Source organism: Odontesthes bonariensis, chromosome 12 (genome assembly GCF_027942865.1).
Source record: "Odontesthes bonariensis isolate fOdoBon6 chromosome 12, fOdoBon6.hap1, whole genome shotgun sequence".
Taxonomy (NCBI): Eukaryota; Metazoa; Chordata; class Actinopteri; order Atheriniformes; family Atherinopsidae; genus Odontesthes; species Odontesthes bonariensis.
The window spans coordinates 1,476,560-1,502,914 of NC_134517.1; the positions used below are offsets into that span (position 1 = coordinate 1,476,560).

The window sequence follows — 26,355 nt, forward strand, 5'->3', positions numbered from 1 at the left end:
CTAAGTTATCATCATGTTTTTCTGTCGCCTCTTTGTTTTACTCACTGGTGGTGCTCTTAAATGAGGAGACACACCTACCATCTGAGTCATAAAACCCAGAAGAAGAAAAAAAAACTACCATCAGATTTAGAACCTTAGAACTTTAACAAATGTTGGCCCAATCCTGACTCCGCCCCGTCCTGTCCTGACCCCGCCCCGTCCTGACTCCGCCCTGTCCTGACTCCGCCCCGTCCTGACCCCGCCCTGTCCTGACTCCGCCCCGTCCTGACTCCGCCCCGTCCTGTCCTGACCCCGCCCTGTCCTGACTCCGCCCCGTCCTGACTCCGCCCCGTCCTGTCCTGACCCCGCCCTGTCCTGACTCCGCCCCGCCCTGTCCTGACTCCGCCCCGCCCTGTCCTGACCCCGCCCTGTCCTGACTCCGCCCCGCCCTGTCCTGACTCCGCCCCGCCCTGTCCTGACTCCGCCCCGCCCTGTCCTGACCCCGCCCTGTCCTGACCCCGTCCTGTCCTGACTCCGCCCCGCTATAAATGTGCGTGATCTGAACTCATCTCAGATTTAAAAAAAAAAAACATTTAAGAGCAAAAAAGAAGCAATAAAAGATCAAAAAGTGAAACTTGGCTCAAATGAAAGGAAAGTCCAAAGATGAGAGGCGATGCTCTGAGAGAAGCATCGCTAACCAACCCGTCATTGGGATGAACCTCAGCGTTTGGATACCTTTAACTGCTCTGATTTAGAAAGATTTAAACCGAATGAACCAGAGACAGGGGCTCTGTGGCTCAGTCTTTATCTGGAGTGCGAGTTAAATGCAGATTAAATCAGACTTTCCACTCCGAGCAAGAGGAGCTCCAATTGTAAGTCGAGTCCTTCACGGCAGAGTTCTGATTTCCAGAGAGGGGGGGGGGGGGCGTCATGCAGAGTCCGGGGAGCTCGGTGGGGATATGCTGGAAATGCGATCGTAGTGGTCCTCGGTGTTGGATAGGATGGGGATCTGAGCCTTTAAGCCTGGCTCCAGGAACAGCTGGAGAAGAGAAGAACATCCATCAGTGACCTGCCGATCTCTGTGCTGACTCCAGCCTACAACGCTGCGCTGCACAGAACACAGCACCTGTCTCAGGTTCCTTCATGTTCTCAGAAATAACAAACGTTAGTGTTTGAATGTCCCAGAGATATGCAAACCCTTCGGGGGTTCCTCTCAGAGGAGGCCGAGCACAGCAGTCCCAGTGAGGGTTCAGCTGCAGCTGCTGCTGCTGCCTCCCTCTGCAGCTGCTGCTGCTGCCTCCCTCTGCAGCTGCTGCTGCTGCCTCCCTCTGCAGCTGCTGCTGCTGCCTCCCTCTGCAGCTGCTGCTGCTGCCTCCCTCTGCAGCTGCTGCTGCTGCCTCCCTCTGCAGCTGCTGCTGCTGCCTCCCTCTGCAGCTGCTGCTGCTGCCTCCCTCTGCAGCTGCTGCTGCTGCCTCCCTCTGCAGCTGCTGCTGCTGCCTCCCTCTGCAGCTGCTGCTGCTGCCTCCCTCTGCTGCAGCTGCTGCTGCCTCCCTCTGCTGCAGCTGCTGCTGCCTCCCTCTGCTGCTGCTGCCTCCCTCTGCTGCAGCTGCCTCCCTCTGCAGCTGCTGCTGCCTCCCTCTGCAGCTGCTGCTGCCTCCCTCTGCAGCTGCTGCTGCTGCCTCCCTCTGCAGCTGCTGCTGCTGCCTCCCTCTGCAGCTGCTGCTGCTGCCTCCCTCTGCAGCTGCTGCTGCTGCCTCCCTCTGCAGCTGCTGCTGCTGCCTCCCTCTGCAGCTGCTGCTGCTGCCTCCCTCTGCTGCTGCTGCTGCTGCCTCCCTCTGCTGCAGCTGCTGCTGCCTCCCTCTGCTGCAGCTGCTGCTGCCTCCCTCTGCTGCAGCTGCTGCTGCCTCCCTCTGCTGCAGCTGCTGCTGCCTCCCTCTGCTGCAGCTGCTGCTGCCTCCCTCTGCTGCAGCTGCTGCTGCCTCCCTCTGCTGCAGCTGCTGCTGCCTCCCTCTGCTGCAGCTGCTGCTGCCTCCCTCTGCAGCTGCTGCTGCTGCCTCCCTCTGCAGCTGCTGCTGCCTCCCTCTGCAGCTGCTGCTGCCTCCCTCTGCAGCTGCTGCTGCCTCCCTCTGCAGCTGCTGCTGCCTCCCTCTGCTGCAGCTGCTGCTGCCTCCCTCTGCAGCTGCTGCTGCCTCCCTCTGCAGCTGCTGCTGCCTCCCTCTGCTGCTGCTGCCTCCCTCTGCTGCAGCTGCCTCCCTCTGCTGCAGCTGCTGCTGCCTCCCTCTGCTGCAGCTGCTGCTGCCTCCCTCTGCTGCTGCTGCCTCCCTCTGCTGCAGCTGCCTCCCTCTGCTGCAGCTGCTGCTGCCTCCCTCTGCTGCAGCTGCTGCTGCCTCCCTCTGCTGCAGCTGCTGCTGCCTCCCTCTGCTGCAGCTGCTGCTGCCTCCCTCTGCTGCAGCTGCTGCTGCCTCCCTCTGCTGCAGCTGCTGCTGCCTCCCTCTGCTGCAGCTGCTGCTGCCTCCCTCTGCAGCTGCCTCCCTCTGCTGCAGCTGCTGCTGCCTCCCTCTGCAGCTGCTGCTGCTGCCTCCCTCTGCAGCTGCTGCCTCCCTCTGCAGCTGCTGCTGCTGCCTCCCTCTGCTGCTGCTGCCTCCCTCTGCAGCTGCTGCCTCCCTCTGCAGCTGCTGCTGCCTCCCTCTGCAGCTGCTGCTGCCTCCCTCTGCAGCTGCTGCTGCCTCCCTCTGCAGCTGCTGCCTCCCCCCTCTGCAGCTGCTGCCTCCCCCCTCTGCAGCTGCTGCCTCCCCCCTCTGCTGCTGCTGCCTCCCCCCTCTGCTGCTGCCTCCCATCTAACTGAATATTACAGTAAACTGGACTGCACCTTTCCACTGCCTTAAGATCCCTTTTTTGGTTTATCCACTAAGTGAAACTGAACTTTGGTGGTTTTTACATGTTTCAAAAGGAGAACTTGCTGCACCTCAGGAGGAACTGCAAACAACACAAATCACCAGCTGTTTCTGGTAAACACACCCTCATAACTTACTGACATCTTCATGATGGAATATCCCAGATATTCACAGATTTCAAAGTAATTATTCTACGTGAGCCCCCTCCATCTCCACTTGTGTGTGTCCACCACAGTATCTGTTGTCTGCTTTTCTGCTGGAGGCAAGGCTCTGCTTCGGACCCCTGCTTCGGACCCCTGCTTCTTCTGTCACTTCAAACAAGAAGCAGCCCGTTTCATGTGGGTCTGTGGCCCAGTCTGTTGATAAACTGCTAATATTCTACACAGTACAACATGATGAGTCTATGCTACAGGTTTCAGAGAGGAGTGTGTGCAGGCCAGGTCCCACAGCGTGTCCAAGCAGCCCGGAGCTCTGAACCTAACCTGAAGACTGCGTCTGCCTCAGCAGACTAACTCTGGGGAGTTAGAACCTGCTGTGAGGATTCACCCTCCACAGAAACCCAGATCAGCACACTTATTGCTGCCTTTGAAAAGGAAATGGGCACAGATAATTAGGGCTGTAGTCTTTGTGTGGTGTGAGAAACAGTGGTGGTGCTTACTGATATTTCACACGGGGGTCTCAGCAACTGTTTGACTTTCCTCAGCTGGAAGATGAGCAGATAGGCAACCACAGGCACCAGGACCACCAGGCCGACGGCCACCACCACACCTGCGATGATGGCTGCTTGTTTGAGGTAATCTGGGGAGAAGAATGGGGCACATTCTGCTGTAAGTGCTGTAAACACTGAAGCTCTGCTGCCTTTAAAGCTCAGAACTCAGCTGATTTCAGACTGAGATACAGCAAAGATGCAGCATCAGTCTGCAGCACAGAGGAGTAACTGCTGAGGCCTTCACTTTCTTTCATTCTTACCTGATGCACGGACGGTTTCACACTGGCTGCAGCCGGCCGGTCCAAAGGGTTCGTCCCAGAGAATGTGCTGTACCTGTACACAGTACCGCTGACCCGCCTCCAGCTCACTGAGGGACTCTGAGGCAGCAGCGTCTCTGCAAAACTGATGAGAAAACAGGGAAACCATGGCATGACAGCTCGCAGACCGACTTAGGCTTCATTTACACTGCAAGTCTTGATGCCCAGATCTGATTTTTTGCCTAAATCCGATTTTTTTTAACGTGTGGTTACACGTACTTTAATAATGTGACTCATATCGGATTCACGCGATTACACTTGCCTATCACCTGAAACATCACGCATGCTTACTTAAGTGTTTACCAAACTCTGCTGCTGAGGCAAATGGACGACGTTGACATAGGTGTGATGCTAGTGTTGCGGTACATGAGAAGTTTGCCCAACATTGGCAGGATTTTAAGGCAGAGAAGGAGGAAAAGGGCCATTATTGCATCCTGTGCACACGCTGCAATTATTGCCTCCCCAGCTGTTCAGAGGAGTGTCTGGGTGCGAGACCGATCCCAGTTCCTTGCATATTTAATGACGTGTGGAAACCAATGTGTAAGAATATCCGATCTTCCTGTTTACACGGCGGTCGCATTGTCACATATCCGATTCGTATCTGATAAATTTCCACATATGAAGGAGGCCTGTATCCGATCTCAAAATATCCGAATGCATGCGTCCTTGTCCTATTTACATGGTCAAAAAACATATCCGATCTGTGTCACATGAGAGCAAAAAATCAAAATTGGGTAACATTTAACTGACAGTGTAAATGTAGCCTTAGAGTCAATGAAGCATTCTGATTCGGACGTGTTCAGAAGGAAGTTTAGCAGATTCAAACAGAGAGCATCCACTGAGGGAACAGAATATTTGGGAGCTTTGTAGCACCGTGCATTCTGCACTCACCTGAACATATCATGCCTAAAGAGAAACCAACTCTGGTGTCAGCTTTACCTTTCAGTAAAAGAAGCTCGAGTCATGTGTGCCGTCCTTAGAGGACACCGTGACACTAAAAGCTTTCTGCACAGTAAACTGAATGAGAAAGAACGACTTCTTAGAGCAGCTGAAACAAGCTGCTCACTCCCGTATCCCATGTTCCCTCCCTGAACCACAGAGTGTCCACATTCAGCCTGCAGTCTGCTTCCACCACACATGTTCGGAGGTTTTTAGGCTTGAACAGGACACTGAACAGCCAGGAAACAAGAGAAACTAACTCTGAGTGAGTATAGAGATGGCTGAGTGAACTGTGAACTGGAGCCAACCCCCTCCTCACAGAACAGCCTCCGCGTTAGACGTCACTTTCAGTAAGAAACCTGTGGTCTAACGCTTTGCTCAACAACCCTCTGCTTCCTGTTTAAAGCACCAACTGTGTCACGTGCTGTGTACTGTGGGACTGTTTCCATTTGCAGAACACGACGGGTGTCACCTGAATGCTGAAAGCTGCGGAACCCTTTTACACGCAGCATTAAAGGGATAAGCCGGAGTAAAATGCACTTTAGATCAATTTACGGGATGTTGGGAGTACATACGTTGAGTTGACATCAAAATCATGTCATTCGGATGCGTTTTGAGAATTTCGATTTGACCGTTTTTAGCCAAAAGTCGTTAGCCTGGAAGTGAATGGGGCAAATCATGTCACCGCTACAAAACGCTATTTTTATACCTCTTCTACAGCTCCAAACAACATAACACTTACGTGGTAGTGAGTAGAGGGTCCCTAAAGCCAAACCGAAGTGTCCCGAGGTCTTCATGTGGTCGGAGAGAGAGTCCAGAATGAATTTAATGAAGCCAGTACCTTTCCGGAAATGTGTCTGCTGCAGCTGCCGCTGCAGACCGTGGTGAAGTTGGTTTGATATTGGATATTCGACAGATATTCACAATAAGGAAATAAGGTGTCTTTTTTTTCAAACCAATATCAAACCAACTTCACCACGGTCTGCAGCGGCAGCTGCAGCAGACACATTTCCGGAAAGGTACTGGCTTGATTAAATTCATTCTGGACTCTCTATCCGACCACATGAAGACCTCGGGACACTTCGGTTTGGCTTTAGGGACCCTCTACTCACTACCACGTAAGTGTTATGTTGTTTGGAGCTGTAGAAGAGGTATAAAAATAGCGTTTTGTAGCGGTGACATGATTTGCCCCATTCACTTCCAGGCTAACAACTTTTGGCTAAAAACGGTCAAATCGAAATTCTCAAAACACATCCGAATGACATGATTTTGATGTCAACTCAACGTATGTACTCCCAACATCCCGTAAATTGATCTAAAGTGCATTTTACTTCGGATTATCCCTTTAAGCAGAACCGTATGAACATGAAATCATTCAACCTAAATAAACTGGGACAGATTCTCACCCTCAGAGGCTCTCCTTCTTTCCCAAAGCAGATCCGGTGTTTGGCGTAGTCCGCATATCTCCGTGCAAGGCTGTTGTTTCGGCTCAGATGAACAGTCAGCGAGCCGGGCCCCGGAGTCAGACTGAACCTCGGGCTGCACGAGTCACCTGAAAGGTACAGTGTCGACAGTGAGGATCTACTGTGAGCCGGCCCGAAGAAGCTGTGCAGCTGCCAGGACTCAACAGGTTCCATGTCAGTGGCAGCTGCCTGAACTGGAAACCATGTTAGCAACAGACAATAATTCCAGTGAAGTTAAGAAGAATAGCTGGGCTGTTGGAAGACTTTCACACTTCTAACCGCAGGGTTTACACCCTGGTTAGGATGGTTAACCCGTCAAACCACATGACACGATACAGGCAATGTCACACCAGCCGTATCAATGAGGTTGGGGCGGTGCAGAATGTCTCATTAATGTAGACTTTTATTTCTCTGCGACGGGAGAAAGCAGGAGCAAAGATGGGCAGATGAGCTGCTGTGAGGGGGGGGGCAGGTACCGATGATGGGGGGACGTTTGGGAAGTCCTCCCCAACACATCCCAAACATCTCAGTGTGGGTTCAGGTCTGGACTCTGAGGTGGCCAAACCTTCATGCCTCATGCTCCCTGAGCACCACCATCTTGGAACATGCCCATGCTAACTCATGCACTCTTTTTCTGTTCCAGCTGACCACCCAAAGCCCTTTCTCACACACACATGGACATGTGGCCCGGGGAAGCAGGGGATCAAACCTCCATGCTCCTCCACAGCTACAGCTCTCATCTGCTGCCTTCAACTTGTTGTAAAGAAAAGAGAGATTTCTGCATCCCGTTCTGTCTCCTGTGAGCTGCAGAGCGGCCTGCCTGCAGTCCTGACCTGTCCTGAACTCTGAAACAACCTTTTTGGGACTTTTATGGGACGTGTTGCAGGTCTGAGATGTTCATCAATGTTCATGAGAAATATCATAGATCTATACCGTCTGCAATGATTGCCATTCCAACATTTATGCTTGTAGTTTGATTTGTGCACTATGAGCCCAACACAACAATCATCATCTTTGATTTTCTAAAGTATGGAGCGCAGTGTTTGTGTGCAGATGAATACATCAACTACACAGACAGGCCGTTACCGTGTGTGCTGCAGGCTCTGACCGCGGTGCTTCTCAGCCCGGCTCTCTGCACTTGTACACGCAACATAACGCAGTCATGTTCAGCAGTAGCAGCTATGCTAGCTGCTATGCTACAGGAGTGTGAGGGTATCTCTTCACATCCCGGCACAGCTGTCCACTCCTCTTGGTCAGAACTGAGAATAGGAGACAAAAGCAAGACACGAGTGTCATGATTCTGATATCAGTCAGTGGTAGATCTTTATCAAAGTGACTCCCATTAAAGATTACATCGCTTATAATGTGAAAGAATAATAATGATGACTTAATAATCCTTTAAGAAACTTTAATAATTATATGGAAGCTCTGAAGGAACCATCCTGAGATCAGCATGTGGACCCACCTGAGGTATTCCACCCTATATGTGAGGTCAGCGTCCTCTGAGCCAGGGGTCCATGTCAGCTGGCCCCCATCAACCTGGACGTCCTGTGGTAGGGGGGGTGTCCCTTCAGATAAAACTGGGACATGAGAGAAGAGTCATGTTATCCCCACAAAGCCCTCAGGACTGAAGACACATGCATATATAGATCTATTTTTACTTTAATCATAAATGAACAGAGCCCTCCCACTGCTGCACTACCCGATGCCCACAGAACACCAGCAGGCCCAGCTCATTCATGTAGTTTAAGGAAGACCACCACCAGTCTGGTGCAGTAGTGTTTCTAACGCGCACAGGGGTGTTGTTCCGGTTATTAGACATTTCATATAGTTTGTAACCAGAGTCTAATAAAGAGTGACGTTATTTCACTGGACACAAGCAAAAAGAAGAGACGAGTCTTTCCTAGCGGAAGACAACAGGTTAAAGGTCGGGTTGGAGCCGTTGGAGAATACAGATTATTTCATGACTAAAACAGATTATTTGTTTAAAATCAATGGGCCAAATCCGTGTGTCATCGTCTTCTCTTTGTAACGTACTCATAGGATCGGAGACGAACAAAATATCCCAAATAATCCAACAGGAACACGGACTAAAATCGAAACCTCTGGGGTGTTGCCTACCTTGAACAGCGGCTTGAAGGCAGAAGAAGAGGAAAATCATGACTGCTTCATTCTGGATATATCCGTTTTTATAAAATCTACTCAACAGCCGCCACATGACACGCAGACAAACGCTTCCTCACACAGGAACAAAATCTGGGCAGTAATGGAGCCTCAGCGACGGCTTCTTCCTTTACTGGAAGTCTGAGGCTCATCCGCGCTAGCGCCACCCAGTGGTAGGGAGTGCACACTTAAAGAAGTTACTTTACTTTCATTTTAACAACAATTAATCAAAGCACATTGACTTTCCCTTCTTTAACTAAAATACTTCCTGCTTGGTAGCACATACCTGGGTCCAAAGTGTTGATCCTGTGGATAAACCCCGGCTTTTCCACGGTATAAATGTCCAACATGTCATGGGACAGCATCAGGGGGACCGGGTCCCCTTCTGTCATACGGATACATTGTAAATGATTCTTGTAGCGGTGGAAAACTGGAAAAGCACTGCAGTTAAAATGTCTCAGCAGGCAGCATGTTACTGAACTACGATGCAGAGAGATTCTTAAATTAAACGTGTTACACTGCAATTATATATTACCATCTCAATGTTTGTCTCAAACATTCCCATAAAAATAAAAAAAATTTAAAAAAATGAATGAAGAACATTTTATTTTTTCAACATTTTATTCACAGGGAGCATGAGACTGGTAACCTTCAGTTTATTCAGGATTAGTTTTCTGTCTCCACTGGTGGGAGTCCAACACAGACGCTGTGAACTCAATACTCACCACCAACATCCAGTTCGTTCTTTCCACTTCTTCATAGTAATCATATGTGCAGTTTCAACATGAGCAAAAGGCAGTAACGAGGAAGACGTGACAATGCAGCGAGAGAGAGATTAATTACAAGGCTGACTCTCAGTTCCATCCGAGCACCAAATGGAAAACGGCTTTTGGGTTTCTTTATTTTTCCCCCACACTGTGACGACTCCTTTACAACACCTGCTGCCTAAAAATGTCAAAACCAGAAATCCTTACAGTGCACATTCATTAAAAGGCCATTTGCATTTACAAAGCAGATAAAAGTTAGTTCATCTCTACAAGCGCAGACAAGCCTCTGAAGCAACTGCCAAAGCAGGCCGGCCACACCTTTATCACCGATGAGCGCTCCAGCCGTACAGTACTGGGAACAAGTCTCTTTTCTTGAAATAATGCCATGAAAGTGGAGAGTAAGTGCAGTGATTTACTGAAACATGGATGTAAATACGGTAGAATAGGCTTTCTTTAGGAATAGTTCTCCAGGCCCTTCTTTGTGAGGTGCTCTGTCCTCTGAGGACACTTCAGTTTTTCCAGAGTCTTCCACTCTTGCTCGTATCTTTCGTCCATGTTTTCTGAGAGTCTCTTCCTCTCTTTGGGCTGTTATGACACGTGGATAACAGGCATGCTGCACATTTCCAACAAACCTGCATCTGTCTGAATACGGTCCTCACTGGTTGACTGCACATCCACACGTGTGTGCATTTTCACCCGCTCGGGGTCCAAAGGGCCGGTCCAGCCGTCCCCCGTGCTGGTGAAGCACTGATTTATGCTGGGCAGCAGCGCACCGGAGGTGCCCCCCGTTGAGTAAACCCCAGAGTCTCCACTGGTGCTGCTATCTTGTCGACTGTGTCTGCCACTGGAAACATTGAAAGGAAACTAATTATTACCGACCTCGTCAGGAAAACACTAAGGATCCTCCACACTGGAATAAATATTCACAATGCAATATTTTAAGTTCCTGAAATTACATTGATACAAGAATTTTCACTATTACTGAAAAGGTCTATTTGGAAATATTTGATTAGAATGAGTAGGATTTAAAAAAAAAAAAAAAGTTTTATCACTGAAAAGCTGTTCAGTTCATTTCAACACTGAACACCAGAGAAGAAGCCCCTGCGCCTCTGCTCTCTGCCACCGCTGTGAGGATAAGTCCTCCTGCAACGCTACCCAGACTGGCCTCAGAGGGAGGAGGGTAGAGCCCAGGAGGAAATTAGGATTCAAATCTGCTTCTGGTGCATCAGGGAAGGCAGTACTGTTGATTACATGGCAGCCATTTAAACAAGAAAGGGGGCGGGGGGGGTCTGGAGCATATACAGGCTGCCACAAAGCGACAGGCAGGGTCCAGTCAGACTGAAGATGTGAACACAACACTTCTGAGGAAACAACAAAACACACAGGCTGTGTAAGAACAAGAAGTCCAAGCAACCTGCTGTCTGGATCCAGGTCTGGTGTGGGTGCTGGGAAGGCCTCAGCCTGAGCGCTGGGCACTTCAAGGATGGCTGGCTGTGGGCAGACAGTCACGTTCTCACACAGCAGCTCCAACTGCGAATCCGAGTCCAGGTGGTGAGGAATGCCAGAGCCAGGAGAGCCATCGATATACTGGGAGGAGGCACAGAGGAAGGAGGCAGTTAGGCCCAGGTTTGTCCCCGCTGCCTGCAAAAAGCCCACAGTCATTCAGGTAATGCCGTGAGAAGAAGTGTCTGCTTACCTCTTTCAAGGATGGAGGCAGCTGTGGGAAAAACGTAGCTTTGTATGACCTGAAGCACCAGAAGGAGCCATAGATGGAGAGCAGCGAACCCAGGAACCAGATCATCAGAGAGGCCAGGAAGCACACAAAGATATACCACCAAGGGATGGCACCTGTTACAGCACACACACACACGCACACACACACACACACATTAGATCAGGGCGTCATCTACTTACACAGATGTAAAGAAACATGGAGATGCGGACGCATTCCCCCGTTTATGCTCCATCAGGCTTGGAACTACAGAGCTGTAAGGGCAGTTTGACCCTGGCCAGTAGACAGGTGAAATGCTTAAATCTTATTATCATCATGTCTAAATATGGAGACAGCAGCAAACATTCAGCTTCTCCTGAGAAAAATGGTCAAACACATTCAAATACTCCTGCTTATTGTGTGAATGACCAATAAAGCTGAGATTTCATGACTGTGCTCCTTCTGTTTATCATGAATTCATTTCCATCTGGGCCAGAAACCCTTTTTGCTGCTAAAGCTGCTTCTACAAGCGGCTCTCTGATGCTGCGGCCAGCTAAAATGGCATGGATCTGACTGTCACCTTCAGTCTGCATACAGTGCGGCGGCGTGAAGGCGCTGCTTTTGTTGTAGAAGTCGTAGCGCGTCTGGACAGCCACGCAGTACCAGGTCCAGGCTTTCAGCTCGGACAAAGTCACCGTACTGACACTGCTGCTCAACGTCTGGGGGCTAACAGCCTGAGGGACATGGAAACGAGAGAAATGCTTTAAATTCAGGACATTTACTTCATTGATGAGCCAGAACATATAAAGTGAGAATGTGGATCAGTGATGCGTGGTCTGGTGGAAAATAAAGAGGCAGAGGAACGATGTTGTTTTAGGCTGGCTGTTAGAAACCCTTGTTGGTGTCATGTTACCAACTCATAGGGCACTTTTAAAAGTAGAACCCCAGCCTGACGTTAGCCAACAAGCTAACAGAGCTCTGCGGCTTGACTTTCTGAGGACATGTTCACGTGATCCTGATCTGCCGCTGCTCCTCCTCACAGCTCACACCTGCCAAACAGAGGCTCAGCCCTGCGTCGCTGTGTGCCGAGCGATGCCAGCACACCGGAGGCGGGTCCATTTCGCCTCCGTGACCACCTCCCTCACCATCCCAGAGGCATATAAGTGGCGGGTCAACCTTGTACCCCCGTCCTGCTTCTGTACGTTCACACGATGCACGTCCTGGTTTGAAAAGGCGTAAGGCCCTGCTTACTGTACAAAACTGGGATTTTTTACATGTGAAATAGCAGCTTCAGTCTTTTATACGTCCGCTCAGCAACAACATTTTTCTTGCTTTCACCTGTGTGAGCATCCTCCTCTCTTTAACAGCAGGATCTACCACCACTGATTGGACAAAGGAGGGACGTGTTACAGTACTTTGGCCTTCTGAGAAGGAGCTCAGGTAGACTTTCAGGCGCATGTGCTCAGTTTCACGTGATCAAGTTCACAGTTTTATCCATCTGAAGGCAGAGAATTTAAGTTCCAGAAAAGTGCTGTATGCAGGAAGTTCTACGAGGTCACACTTTGTGAAAGTGAGTTCAGGGCTAGAACGTATTCACGGGGCTGGTGTTGAGCACAGGAATGACTTTCCTACCTCCGTCTCCACAGAGCGGTCCCAGTACAGAATGCTGTAGTAGAGCTTTGGGAGATGCTCCTTCATGGAGCCGTTGGTGCTGGTCAGAGGGTCAGAGATTAAAACCTCCAGGCTGCGGTCAGCTGGAGAAAGGTTAACCGAGGCCGGAGGACCAACACGAGCTACAAGAAGCAAGAGAGACAGACGAGACATTTCACTCAGGGACTGTGTGCTGTCCACACTCATGTTTCAGTAGTACAGTTAACAGTGCACGATCAAACACGTGACAGCAGAATCCAGTATAAAGTAGCATCTAACACCGGAGACAATAACCAGAACTGAATTTGGCCGTGGACCATGTTGGCTTTGACCTGCTGGTCTGACCTGGGAAGCTCTGGTGAGCATATTTTACAGACAGCATGATTAACAGAGAAGATAAGTGACACTCATCAGCCCTGTTCATGCAGGCAAACCTGTGTTCACTGTGATTAAAGAATCAAAGGCAATTACAGAGATCTGAGAAGGCTGGGTTTAAATGATGAATGAATGAATCATATGTTTGTGTTCAAAGATATGAAGGATATGTGAAAAGTGGGCCGGCCTGTTAATCTACAGGAAATTTAACCGAAGAAAACCCGGAACCCAAGCTGTGCTCCGTGTCTCAGGCAGTCAGTAATCCAGCTGGTGGAGGAGCTTTCAAAGAGATGGGCCGTACCAGTGAATATATACTGGGAATCCCCGGCATGTCCACTGAAACTAAACAAGCTACAGGAAATAAAGTCAAACACAAAACATCAAGAGCTTCAAAAAGCTGTTGCATGACAACTGGCCAGTTAAAACCCTGGCAATCAATGATACGCTCTGATAACATCTGCTATTGTATCTGGACACTTTAGTGCTTCTCTAGTCCTTGCTTTTAAAATGCGAGCCATAATGAGCCATAATGAGCCATAATGAGCCGTACACATATGCACAGACAGCAGTTCTGTTCACGCAGCCCTTTTTGTCCGTCTCAAACACATTCACCCACCAGTGGCCACACCCGAGATAACCTGAGCTTCAGGGTCATGCCCACAAACACCAGACATTTGGGGCTGATATCACTGACTGGCAGCTCTTCCTCAGGATCTACAGCTGGCATTTAAGACACTTTTTTCCTGCACTCTGATTGGTCTAAAAGAGAAAAAGCTTCAGCAATGATTCAGCAGAAATACTTTATCTTCCAAATGTTCCACTCTGAGAGAAGCTGACATGAATTCATTTAAATGATTTTATTTGTTTCTCTTTATATTCTTTTATGTATTTTTAATGCTTCTTGCACTCCCTGCTGCAATGCTTTTATTTTATGTAAAGCACTTTGAACTGTTTGTACATGAAATGTGCTATATAAATACATTTGATTTGATTTGATGAATGGATGCAGATTTATTTTAGTTTAAATTTTCTTTTACTTAATTTGTCATGACACTATAGTGTTATAATAAAGTGAATGATGAATAAATTATGATGATAAAAGACTTTTTTTACACCAGATCTCTTGTACGTCACACAGCTGCACAGACTGAGTCAGTGTGGAGCGTAGGCGTGTCAGAACAGAGACTCTGTGTTTGAACATGTGTGGAGCAGTGAGCCTGACACCAATGAGCGCCTCCCTCTTACCGTCTTTATCAGGGCAGAACTCCTTCTGCACCCAGACAGAGTGCTGTCCGTTCACACTGGCTCGAACACGAAGCATGTAGATGCCCAGGTAGTGCAGGTTGAGCGCAGTAAGGTCACATGACCTCTCCGATGTTTCGTTACACATCTTCGACCAGTTTGGACCTTTTTTGGACCTCAGTTTGTACTTCCTGAGGAGGGAAGAAAGAAAAAAAACACGAGACATTAATCATGGTAACTGATCATCATTTATGGTGTGGGACACCACGAAAAATAAAAAACCATGAATGATCATTTTGGACTAATATTTCAGTGGTTGCTCATCACTTCTCTCATCTCGTTGGGAGGAGCAGGCTGCTGACAGAGTGAACAGTTCATGTTCCACGCCCAGCGCCTCGTGCACAGCAGACTGTTTTACATGCAGTAATAAACTTTATGAAGCTCAGTGGAGGTGAAATGGACCCAATAAAGCCTTATGTGAAGGACTGAGAGCGCACCCCTCCGGTTACTTTGTCCAAATTGTGCTGCCATGAAGAGGAACACCTGTCAGCGTGACACTGGGCTGCTGATCAGTGTGACATTACAAAAAGGTGGGCTGATCTTAAAGTGGATGGAAGCAGGGGGGGCTGAGTGGAGGCCACAGGTGGAGCTGGAGCTGATGGTACACCACAGAGGGTGGCTCCTACAGTCAGACACTAGGGCTGAACGATAGGGACAAAATTTCATATCTCGATATTCATGCCAGATATCTCGATATCGATACGATACGATATGACTACGGGTTCGGTGAAAACCAAGCATTTTTCAGAAAAATAAAAACATCATAAAACAAAAGAGTGCAGTTTTATTGATTAATTTTCGCCAAGCACGACCTGCACAACACCTCGCTCTGGTCGACATCATCCTTTCTAAATCCAAAATACCTCCAAATAATGGAGGATGATTTATGTTTTGGCACAAAATTAGATCCTGCACTGCCACCGGCCGAATTATCTTCCGCGCTCATGTCACTTTTCTTTCGTTTTGATTTCGCCGTGAATTCCCCGTGACTGTGTGGCTGTGTGCGTCTCAGTCTACTTCTCCCTCACTCCCACCCTCCTATGTTTGTCATTGGTTGGCTTCAGCTGTCGATCCACAGCAAGCGTGAAATAAGCTTTGTGGTTGGCTGGCGGTGGGGTGCGTTCAAGCGCAATCTTAAAAGTAATGTTTATGGTGACTGCCGGAGCTGTATAAGCAGGGCGAGCGCGGGGAAATATATCGTTTATATCGTTGCTTTTTCAAAATTACTTTCTTGAATGTTCATATCTCGATATAGATACGATAACGATATATCGTTCAGCCCTATCAGACAACCATTAAAGCCTAGTTCCCAGCACAAGAGTTTAAGGCTGATTTTCATGTTATAGAGAACTGACGAAGGTCAAAGATAAAGGAACCAGAGGTGGTTGAGTCTGTGTCAGTGCTCCAAAGACATGGTTCAGAGTCTCAGAGAGGATACCCATCAGGTTGGAGATGATAACTGCTCAAAGCTTCCGGATCATTTTCAGTGAGCGGGCCAGATGCAGGAAGACAACACAATCATCATCATCACTCTGAAAATACTGCTGCTGCGTATCAGCACTATATAAACAGGTAATCCATCAATGCACAAGATCTCAAAAAGATCATTTGTTTCTTACCAGCGACAGCTGCACTGAGAAGAAAAAAGAAAGGAAGAATGTGATGACAGGTAAGGTTACAGAAATAGATATTATTTCAGAGTGGAGCAGATTATTGTGATCAGAATGTTAGTTTCACTTAATATTTCTCACTAAATCTATTCACTTCAGATTCTGCTGCACTCGTTTTCTAATGTATGTGCATGAGTGTGTGTGTGTGTGTGTGTGTGTGTGTGTGTGTGTGTGTGTGAGAGAGCATAGCGAGACTTACGCAACATATTGTGTGGTGAAGGTGACGGCGTCAGACTCTGCAGCCCTTTGGTCCCACTCCCAGCTCATGGTGTAATGAGTGTTCAGTGTGATCATGGTCAACATGCTTGGTGGGGCCAGCTCTGCTTCCACTGCAAGAAAGAAGCCAAAGGATGACATCATTTATATTGTTAGAACAATAATCATCAGGCCCCCCATCTGCGGTCAGATGGATCAGAACCTGAAATTCAGTCCTCCAGACTAAAGAGGAGCTGGACCAGGAGAGCTGCACATGTGGAAAGGCTCCATCAATGCTGAAAGGTCTAACCAGGTTTAGAGCAGCACCTGCTCCCATCCAGACCTCGTGCTCTTCAGGAAGGCCTTGCATGTTGCACACAGACAGTTCTACACCACATACTGCATCAGTCATTGATCTCTGCCCCAGATTGTTCTCAGTACGCAGCGCTGCAGCCGTGCACGCTGCAGCCGTGCACGGCTGCAGCGCTGCTCTCCCACCTCCTAACAGAAACCACTTTGTGTGAAAGTTGTTTGATGGGACTGAGAGGTGGACTCCACCCAGCTTTCAAACAGCCTAAGCAAACAGAGACTTTGGAAGGTGGAGGTGCAGCAGTGCTAGTTAACAACAGATGATGTCATCCTGAACACATCACTGTGGAGGAGAGGCTCTGTATCTGGGACATTGAGCTGTTAGCTGTGTGTTTACAGCCTCATCACCTACCAGGGGAGCTCACCTGAGTTACTCTTTAACAGTTTATCTCACCCCGCCCTGCTGCATGACATCACAGACGTCATCAGCTCAGTGGTTGCCAGGCTACAAACTGTCTGTGACGTCATCAGCTCAGTCGTTCCCAGGCTGTCAGCCTCTGTGTGGAGGGGACAGCGAGGTGCTTCCCCAGGAACAAACTCCGGATCAGCGGTGACGCTGATGTTGTCCAGCAGCACCACAGGGGACTGTACTCTTTCTGTTTCCCTTCACTCTGTACACCTCAGACTTCCAGAACAATCCAGAGCCCTGTGCTGCAGCTGCCCAAACTACCATAATCCCAAAGCCAAAGACAACACAAGACAGATTAAAGTTATCAAATTACACTTTAGAAATAGACAGTGGAAAGAAACTACATTCATTCTCAATAAAAACAGTTGCTTCTGTAGTTTCTGAGAAAAGTCCCAGAACTACATATAAAACATTTATCAATCAATGTTTAACCCATTGGCGCCTAAAGCACCTGCAAAAAAGGCTGCTCAATGCCTAAGCCAGTTTTTAGAAAAGGTCCCCAATGCCTGAGGTTTTTTTAACTAAAAACAATTCATTGAAAACACCTAAGAAAAATTAAAAAAAATTTCGCTGGCTGGCTGGCTATTATACTACTATTACTATACTGTTACTATACTATAACTAAATCATAATCATAATATCAGCAATAATAATGAATGATAAAAAAAAAACCTGCAATATATCTTGCATTGTGCAGTTATACTGTATACTTCAGTGACACGACTTCTAAAACATCATAGTTGTCATACTGCAGTAATTCGCACCGGGCTCTCTTGTTTTTTACATAAGGGCAACGCCACTCAAATAAGAATGAGAAGTCGTCAGAATGCAGCGCAAGAATCAATAATTACATCATGTCGAAACGATCTCGTGCCATCACTCGGGCTACATTTGCCTGATACAGCCACTTGCTCTGCCTCCAGTAGCCTAATCCCGGCGAGTTGGTAGTTTGATTATTCCAAAAGTTAGGCAGAGACCGATGAAAGATTTCATCTCCTGCTTTGACACGGGGCTCCACTTCGAGTTGGATGGTGTGTGGCCGCGCCAACACCACATCACTTCCATCGCTGTCACAGTATGTCTTGTTAACCGCAGCCATTGTAGCCGAGCTGTCAAATTAGCTACAAACGCACTATTGCAGAACAGGCTAATCGAAAACACCCACCTCATGTGTATTTGAACCAATTATTGTGCATTACATGCTGCATGCGTCTTGAAAATAATGATAAATGAACAATGTTGCGCTACGCAACAACCGGCGTCAATGGGTTAAGGAACATGTAACCCCCTGTGGGTCATTCTCTGTATTCAGAAACAACGGATCGAAGCAGGCGACACAGGAGGAGTCATGTTATCACCATGAATGTTACTGCTGCTCAAATTCTACAGCTAAAAGATGAACAGGAACACGGAGCAGAAACCATACAACAAGCTTATGATTGATGTAAAGATAAAAAGTTCAATTAGGGACAGCAGTCTGCTTTCCCCTCTCAAACTTCAACACTAAGCTCAACAAAGAGGAACTAATCAAAGAAGAAGAAACAACTTGTAGCTGTTCAGAGGTTAGAACACCTGTGCACTGAGAACCAAACCGAGTCATCGGAGCATGTAAACCCAATCCCTGTCTTCTGCAGAATGGGGAAGCTGACTTAAAGCAGATACAGACAGGAAGGCTGTTTCAGTCTCTCACATGACTGAAACTGCACAGAGTGCTCGACAAAAACAGGAAATACTGATGGTGTGAAACAGCTCTCAGGGAGACTGGGTTAAACCGGTTGTCTGTGCTTCTCCTTCTGAGTGTCGACAGACGCCTGGGGAGCTGGAGTCATAGCTTCGTCCATGACTCAGTTCCCTGCATACCTTTCCTGAGCTCAAGTCTCCCAGAAAAAGCCCCTTAAAACCTCATCTAAAGGACAAGTATGTGCATTATGAAGGAATAGTCCTGAACACTTTGTTAAAGATCACCATGGAGACTAAACACCTCACATAACTCAGCATTATCAGTTATCCTGAGTCACATGACTCCTTACAGTTTTTTCTGTTCGCTAAAGCACATTTTTTGTAACTTTGGCTGTTTAAGCTGAACTCTTCACACATATACACAAACATTTCACCAATGTAGCAAAACTGTAAGCACAAAAACGGATTTGCACTGAGTTTGATATGTTAGAAAGCACAGTTTGCTAAATGTACCAAAGCAATCCATTGCACAACACTCTTTTTGCATAACTGTAAACACAACTCACTGCTTTACACACAATTTCCAAATGATGAACACACTCCTAGAAAAACTATACACATTAATGGATATTTTGTACACTATACTACTAATTATTAGACAACATGTGACAGGTGGACACAATGTTAGATAATCACTTCACCTTGCAACCAGCCTTGAAATAAGTCACAGGAAAGCTTTCTGTGTGGAGAACAATGGAAGGAGAAAGACTTTTCGGAAGAGTGAGGATCAGAGGAGGACGAGGCAGAGGACGTGAAGAAATAAGAGGGAGAGGACAACATGGACCGAGACAAGAAAATGAAGTCTTAGGAAGAGGACGAGGGGGGCAAGGAGCAAGAGGACGAGGAAGGAGACAAAGACACATAATTACAGATGACATAAGGGCCACATTGGTTGACCATGTCATCAACCATGGCATGAGCTACAGGGAAGCTGGAGAAAGGGTTCAACCCAATCTGAGCCGCTACACTGTAGCAAGCATAATCAGAACATTTTGCACTGAGAACCGGTATGTAGAGTCATTTCATACTCTATACATTTCATACTTCATTTCAACATTGCAGTATAGGCCTACTTGCAATCTGTACATAGAAATACAGTGTACATGTTAGACAATATGTATACTTCTGTAATATGTAAAATACAGTAATGTACAAATGATGCCATTGCTACTTTACAGAATTGCTAGAATTCCGAGAGCTGGGGGCAGAAAAAGACTGTTCACACCTGAGCAGGAGATCCACATTGTGAATATGGTGATGGCGAACAATACCATATGGCTGCGTGAAATTCAGCACCGTGTAATTGAAGATGACATAACTTTTGCAAATGTAAATACTGTGAGCATCTCAGCAATATCACGCTTACTTGGCAGAAACAAAATTTGCATGAAGCAGGTCTACAGAGTTAGCCTGGCGACGCCATCCTACGTACTTCCGCCCAAAGATTTTGGCTCCGCACATAGTCTGGCCAAATCCCCCTACCTCGGTTCGCTCAGTGTTTTGCCAATCAGCAAACAGTTGCGAGTGGTGACGCAGAACTCACGCGCGGAGTCCATTGTAGTCCATATAATTGTAGTTCAACCGCAGCGGACATAAACATGGCGACGGAAGAACGCTAGAAGCTATCCATGAAGTTGTCTCTACTCTGGAGAGCATTACACAATTAAAACAAGAGCAAAAGGAATGCCTCGTCAATTTTGTTAGTGGCAAGGATGTCGTAGCTCTCCTTCCAACTGGCTTTGGGAAAAGTTTGATTTCTCAAATGGTACCGGTATAATGAAAGCGGATGTGGGAAGCTAGAGCCTCGCGAGAGTAAGCATGAACCTCGGCGCATAACCTACGTCCTTTCTAAACATTACTGATTGGTTAAGGGAACTCCAATTAATTTAAGTTGCTGAGTAAGGTCCCACCCTCCATGGAAACGGATTCCTCTTGGGTTTTTCCAGACTGTTTGACGGAGTCAACAGTCGGCTTTCGCCCAGGCTACTACAGAGTGCCCTTTGAAAGGAATTCAGAACGAGTAAAGCAACTGCGTTGTGAATATGTGCAGGTAAGCAACAGTATTGGTGTTGAATTCAGAAGTGTATACATGGTCCTTTTACATACTGAAGTGTATGTATTTTGTTTGTTTTTTCTTTTTCAGAGAGTAATGACGCTAGAGGCAGATGCCATGGGCCATGAGCTCATATTTGTGGATGAGGCAGGGTTCAACCTCACTGAAACAAGAAGACGGGGCAGGAATGTCATCGGACAGCGTGCCATTACAAATGTGCCAGGGCAGAGGGGGGGCAACATAACAATGTGTGCTGCGATCAGCCAGAACGGTGTCCTTCACCATCATGCCACACTGGGCCCGTACAAGACAGACCCCTCAGGCATGTGGGGATATTGACCAGGCAGCATGTCAGGGCTGGATACGCCATGCAAGGCGATACTTTCCCCGCTGTCTTGCACTTGAAGACATAGCATGTGACGTTGATGAAATCTTGTGGCCAGATCCAGCAAGGCGTATGGATGTTCAGTAACTTTCTTTTGTTTTCAGTACACTTATATTGAGTTTTCTTGTGTTTTTATTTACATGTAAAAAAATATTTTTAGTTTGTTTTGGTGAATGTAAATAAACAGTCACGATTGAAGTGATTCCCTGTGTGTTTATATCAAACATATTCATAATAAAAGTATGATGTAAAATTGATTTACATTATGCAAAGAAAAGCACCAGCCAAATGTGTGTATCATTTATAGCATTTGTGTGTAGTTGCAGTGTGGGCGTGTTAATCAAAATGATAGGTTGTGTGAATGATTTGCCACAAAAATGCAATTTTTACAAAGGTGTATAATGTTTTTCAACCTTAGTTTGATTTTGCAATGTATCTACAATGCTTTGCTAGATTGGTGTGAAGTTCTTGTAGTCGTGTGTAGAGTTTTGCAAAAGCAGCCAAAGTTGCGAAAATTGAACTTTAGCAATCAGAAAAAACTGTAATAGTTGAGCCTTGTCATGGTATTTAGTTTAAACTTGCTTTTACTTCCACTTCAATCCATTTTCCACAGCTGCTTTACCCATTGGTAAGGGTCTTCCTCGTACATTTAGTCTATTCTTCCTCACTTGTATCTGCCACAGCTTCTTATGTGAAATGACATCAGTGCCTTTCATTTTTCTTAATTCATTTATTAGTGCAAAAGTGTGTTATGTAGCTGCTGGCGTGTTACGCGAGTCTGTACGACTGTGTGCCGGAAACCAAAGATCTGAAGTGTGGCATCTCAGACCTCAGACATCACTTCAAAACAAGCACATCGTTTCAATTGTTGTTTTACAGCCATTCTCTTTCTGCATGTGGCTTCACTTCCTGTCTCATTTCACAACAGTATGGCCAGTTTAGCTTCACACACAGCAGAATGTTGCGCTATGGGCTCAGCCTTCATCTGAAAGAAGCAGCTCAATGTCACACATTACATTCAAAGCCATGAGACTCATCAGTGAAATGAGAAGCCAACTGTAGGCCTGCAACCAAAGCAGGTGAGGTGCTCAGTTACCCAGGCAACATCAACCATTTACCCTCTTAAAGGTACATTTACGCCTGAGAACAGCAGCAGGAACCAGAACTGATGGCAGAATAGCCTTGCACCGGACACTTTGGTGCTATTTTGACCAGTCGTGCACGTCCAAATTTTTGTAACCTGTTGCATAGCAGAAGTTTGACTTTGTGAGCAAGTTTGCCTAAAAGGCACAAGTATGACCAAACAACACCCCAGGTAACAGCTACAGGCACAGGTAACGGGTAAAGGGGAAGGTTGGGTAGCAGCTGCAGGTAACAGCTAACAGGTAACACCTAAAGGCAGAAAAACTCGCTTTCTGCCCCATATTCTGTCCTGATTACCTGGACAGAATATTTTTACTTCCTGCTCTCGGTGAAGGAGGACGCTTTTTCTCTCTGCTCCCAACCCTCCCTTTTTTTCCCTGCTTCTTTTTGGAGCATCTCTTTACATATCAGACGAATTCAAGTATGATGGATCTGGTCAGCTGGTCTCTCAACGCTATTGATCAAATTTTCTCTAATGCAAAGTTGGGGAAAGGAGAACCCTCATGCCCTGATGGGACATTCTTCGCTGGATACTCAATGGACTCCTGGGGGAAATGGAGAATTCTGTGTGTAGCGATGCTGTACACCGAGGACGTCGACGATGCCTATATATTTGGATTTATGATACTCGGGTTCCTGCTATTTGGAGTTGGAGGATACCTGGTATTTCACAAAGTTAAGAGAACGTGGAAAACGTTCGAGGGGGTCACAAGAGCAATCAACGCTCAGACTGAGATGCTAAGTGAGCTGAATCGGAAGCTGGATGCGCGCGCGCAGGCCGGCTGAGATTCCTGGACTCAGAAGAGAAATGGATTAAAACTGGGAGTAAAGTTGATTGATTACTTGGACCGGGCGGAAATGATCTACATTCCACAATTCGGCCGATCGGATTTCGCCACGAGACGCACCAGCAGAAACTTAAAGATAGACGGCAAAATCAGTAGTCTGTCTGAACCAAAAAACAAAAATTGTTATTTCAATCTGGCGCCCCAGGACTGGACTGGCCTGACAAAATCATTCTCCAAGTTTGTAATGTAAACATCTCTCTCCTCCTCTCCCCAATGTGTTGTTTCCTCTCTCATTCTACCCCTATCTCATTAACGCTTCACTAAGAGGAAAACTTAGTCATATTCAAATGGTTTATTAAGACCTATTATCACTGTATAAACCTTAATATTTCCTCTCAGATGAAAGTTTTTTACCCAAGTCCCCTTTAATTTAATTTATGGACCATCGAATGGCTTCTTAAATGCTCCCTCTTAGAGGAAAGCTTATCCATGTTTCTGATCTTATTAATGCTTAATGCTTCACTAGGAGGCAAACTTAGTCATATTCATATATTGAAGATCTGTTATCATTTATTATACCAACCGTTCTGTTATTAGCTATATTTTTAAATGCTTCCTCTTAGAGGAAAGTTTATCCATGTTTGTTAGCTTTTGTTAGTTTACTCAAATTACCTGCTCTGTATTTCTGTGTATTTTTTTCTGTGTTGTATTTTTTATGTCTTTATGTAAAGCACATTGAGTTGCCTGTGGTATGAAATGCGCTATATAAATAAAGATTGATTGATTGGTTGATTGATTGACATATCACCAGAAAACAGGTGCTGTTCAAGACTTACACACAGAAAACCTCAAAAGAGTCAAAAACAGGAGATGGTGTGACCTGTGGCTATGGTCACGTGCAGCTGTGAATAACACCCGCGGAGGGGGGAGGGGGGTGTTATACACATGTCTGTAAAAGATGCTAAAGGGGAATAGCCCCATTTTTCAGCCAATAATTCAAAGCCTGGTGACGGGCCACAGAACAACCGAACCATTAGCCACATACCTGCCTGGGTTTAATCCAGGTTAAACACCATCTTTTTTATTTGGCTGAAGTCCAAATAAAACGTCATTCTCGGGTCTTACTTTCAGTTTTCCTCAACAATGCAGACAATATTCAGTCCTGAGCTTCAGACCGTTTCTACATGAAAGCAACGCGTTTCAGCTGCTTTTCTTTTAGGAAAACGTTCATTTTCTTACGTTACGTTAGAACCCAAAGTCATAAAGATGTTAGTTTCACAGTAATTCAATAACAAAGCATTTCACAGAGTCCACATCAGGCCGACATGTCAGGGGGGTGCAGGGTGGTCCCAGGGAACTTACCCGCAGCGCTGCGGTGGCACCAGAGCAGGAGGCACGCGGAGACCACCACCAACATGGCGGACACGGAGCTGGAAGCACACCTTTAACACACCGAGTGGCAGCCGCTCATTGCCCTGCCTCTGTCCGGGAAGACTCACAGTACAGCAGGCTCGCTTCCATGGAGCTTCGCCTTCGCTTCTGTCGTCTTCTTCTTCTTCTTCTTTTTCGAGCTCTTCAAACAGTTGACATCCACGGAGTCGCATTACTGCCACCTACTGGATTCATCCTCAGATTCTCCCCAGTCCTCTTCAGGGTATTGAAAAGTCATTTTGTCCTTGTCCTTTTTCACCAGAATATTTTCCAGTCCTGTTCCAGTTAGTCCTTCTCCCTGCAGCCCAGTACTCAAAGTCAAATTGATATTTCTTGTCATCTCTCCACAGTTGGAGCATGTAGTTTGTAATGTACACATGGTGTAAACAGATAGAAAGGTAAGATATTGGATGAGAAAGGATATTTACAACTAAGTAGGCAAAGGCAGTGCAAAAAAGAGCAATCTGAGAAGTAATCCCAGTGACATCAAGTAACTATACTTCCATGGTCCTCAGCTGGTCCTCAGCTGGTCCCTAATGTGTTCTGTATATGTGGACCCAAAAAGAACCATGGTACCCGTAGGGAACATTCAAACAGAGCGTGACATATATGTGATTGATCTGGCTCTGATGCTGCAGTATCTCCTCCTGCATGTGGGGCGAGTGAGGGCCCCTGCACAGAGCTGCAGGCTCTCTGACAGACCACATCCTGCAGAGATGAACAAGGCTCTCTGCAGGGGCCTGTGGGCAGATGTGCTGCAGGGGCCTGTGGGCAGATGTGCTGCAGGGGCCTGTGGGCAGATGTGCTGCAGGGGCCTGTGGGCAGATGTGCTGCAGGGGCCTGTGGGCAGATGTGTCTGCAGGGGCCTGTTGGCAAAAATAAGCCTTTCATGGACAACATTTCTGTAAATGTGGGATTACCAGGGTCTGGGGTTTGGGTGTGTTTTGGTTTGCTTATGTCCCTTCCTCCTCCTCCTCTGCTCCTTGGGTTCAGAGGCTGCCGGTTGCTGATTGCCCTGAAGCGTTCCACCTGGGGCTGAGGCTCCTCCTCTGAAGCTCGAGTCTCTCCAGAATTCGACGTTCATCACTAGAAGGAGCTTTACTGGCCAATCACGCACGTTCATTCTAGTGTCAAGTCTGGCTTTGTGGAAACACTTTGAAACGTTGTTTACCGTTTCTGTTCTTAGAAGAAACCTGGAGGAAGGGTTTCCTTTGCACCATGTGTCACGCTCACAGTCTGAAGGAGCCAAACTGCACAGCCTTAAACCAGCATCATCAAAGCCAGTTCAAGGGTCCCTCCTTGCAGCCACTGGTCAGAACTCTGCTGTTTCACCAAGGTTCCAAGTGTCTCTTTCTCCCAAGCACCATGTTGAGCTGTGCCTTCCTGTCTCTCCATTAAAGGTGTAAGAGCTGTCCAACTCAACAAGTCTTAATTCTGCTCTTTCCGTTCATTAGTAGAGTAATTCCACCCCCCAAACCCCTCCTCATTCCTACAGTATTCCAAACTTTTTTCTATAGACTGGGATGTTAATAATTGTTGTTCTGTTTCAGTAACATGCTATTACACTCCTCATCCCAACTCCACCTACACTCTTAGGGAGTGATCCCTGTGCAGCCTTCCTTCATTTGGTTACCAGCTCCTGCTTCCATGTGATCAGCAGTAGAGCCCCAGCACTTCAGTTTGTTCCCAAACAAATACCTTTTGGAGATGGACTGTCTGTACATGCAAACTGCAGAGTAATGAGATTTTCCAGTGATACCCTGGAGACCCCAAAGCTCTTGAGCATTCCAGCACTTGACATACTTGGAGTTACAATATTGCCTCCTGCTGCCTTTAGCCATCCATTACAGCTGCTGTTCAACATCAGTGTGTTTAAGAATAACAGTTGTGATCATTGTATTAC

General features: G+C 47.1%; 2 protein-coding genes across 2 annotated transcripts; both read right to left on the reverse strand.

Annotated features, from left to right (window-relative positions):
• Positions 1-485: 485 nt before the first annotated feature.
• Positions 486-8,583, reverse strand: ifngr2 (interferon gamma receptor 2). The gene is made up of 7 exons (XM_075478917.1): positions 8,423-8,583; positions 7,767-7,881; positions 7,388-7,560; positions 6,245-6,390; positions 3,843-3,984; positions 3,532-3,671; positions 486-1,018 (listed from the first exon to the last, which is right to left on the reverse strand). Exons 1-7 carry the CDS (start codon positions 8,517-8,519, stop codon positions 908-910), a joined length of 924 nt encoding a protein of 307 aa, XP_075335032.1. The 5' UTR covers positions 8,520-8,583; the 3' UTR covers positions 486-907.
• A 740-nt stretch (positions 8,584-9,323) lies between these two features.
• On the reverse strand, positions 9,324-24,589 carry LOC142396322 (interferon alpha/beta receptor 1b-like). The gene is made up of 8 exons (XM_075478916.1): positions 24,384-24,589; positions 16,139-16,268; positions 14,213-14,400; positions 12,575-12,735; positions 11,523-11,676; positions 10,928-11,079; positions 10,646-10,818; positions 9,324-10,075 (listed from the first exon to the last, which is right to left on the reverse strand). The coding sequence occupies exons 1-8, from the start codon at positions 24,436-24,438 to the stop codon at positions 9,820-9,822; spliced, it is 1,269 nt and encodes a 422-aa protein (XP_075335031.1). The 5' UTR covers positions 24,439-24,589; the 3' UTR covers positions 9,324-9,819.
• Positions 24,590-26,355: the final 1,766 nt, after the last annotated feature.

Coding starts and splice junctions, on each gene's coding strand:
- LOC142396322 (XM_075478916.1), bottom strand. CDS start 24,438: ATGTTGGTGGTGGTCTCCGCGTGCCTCCTGCTCTGGTGCCACCGCAGC. Junction 11,080..11,522: donor GCACTGTATGCAGACTGAAG/GTGACAGTCAGA, acceptor GTGCTGTAACAG/GTGCCATCCCTTGGTGGTAT. Junction 10,076..10,645: donor GACCTGGATCCAGACAGCAG/GTTGCTTGGACT, acceptor CAATGTTTCCAG/TGGCAGACACAGTCGACAAG.
- ifngr2 (XM_075478917.1), bottom strand. CDS start 8,519: ATGTGGCGGCTGTTGAGTAGATTTTATAAAAACGGATATATCCAGAAT. Junction 7,561..7,766: donor TATAGGGTGGAATACCTCAG/GTGGGTCCACAT, acceptor TCCTATTCTCAG/TTCTGACCAAGAGGAGTGGA. Junction 3,985..6,244: donor AAGAAGGAGAGCCTCTGAGG/GTGAGAATCTGT, acceptor TTTTCTCATCAG/TTTTGCAGAGACGCTGCTGC.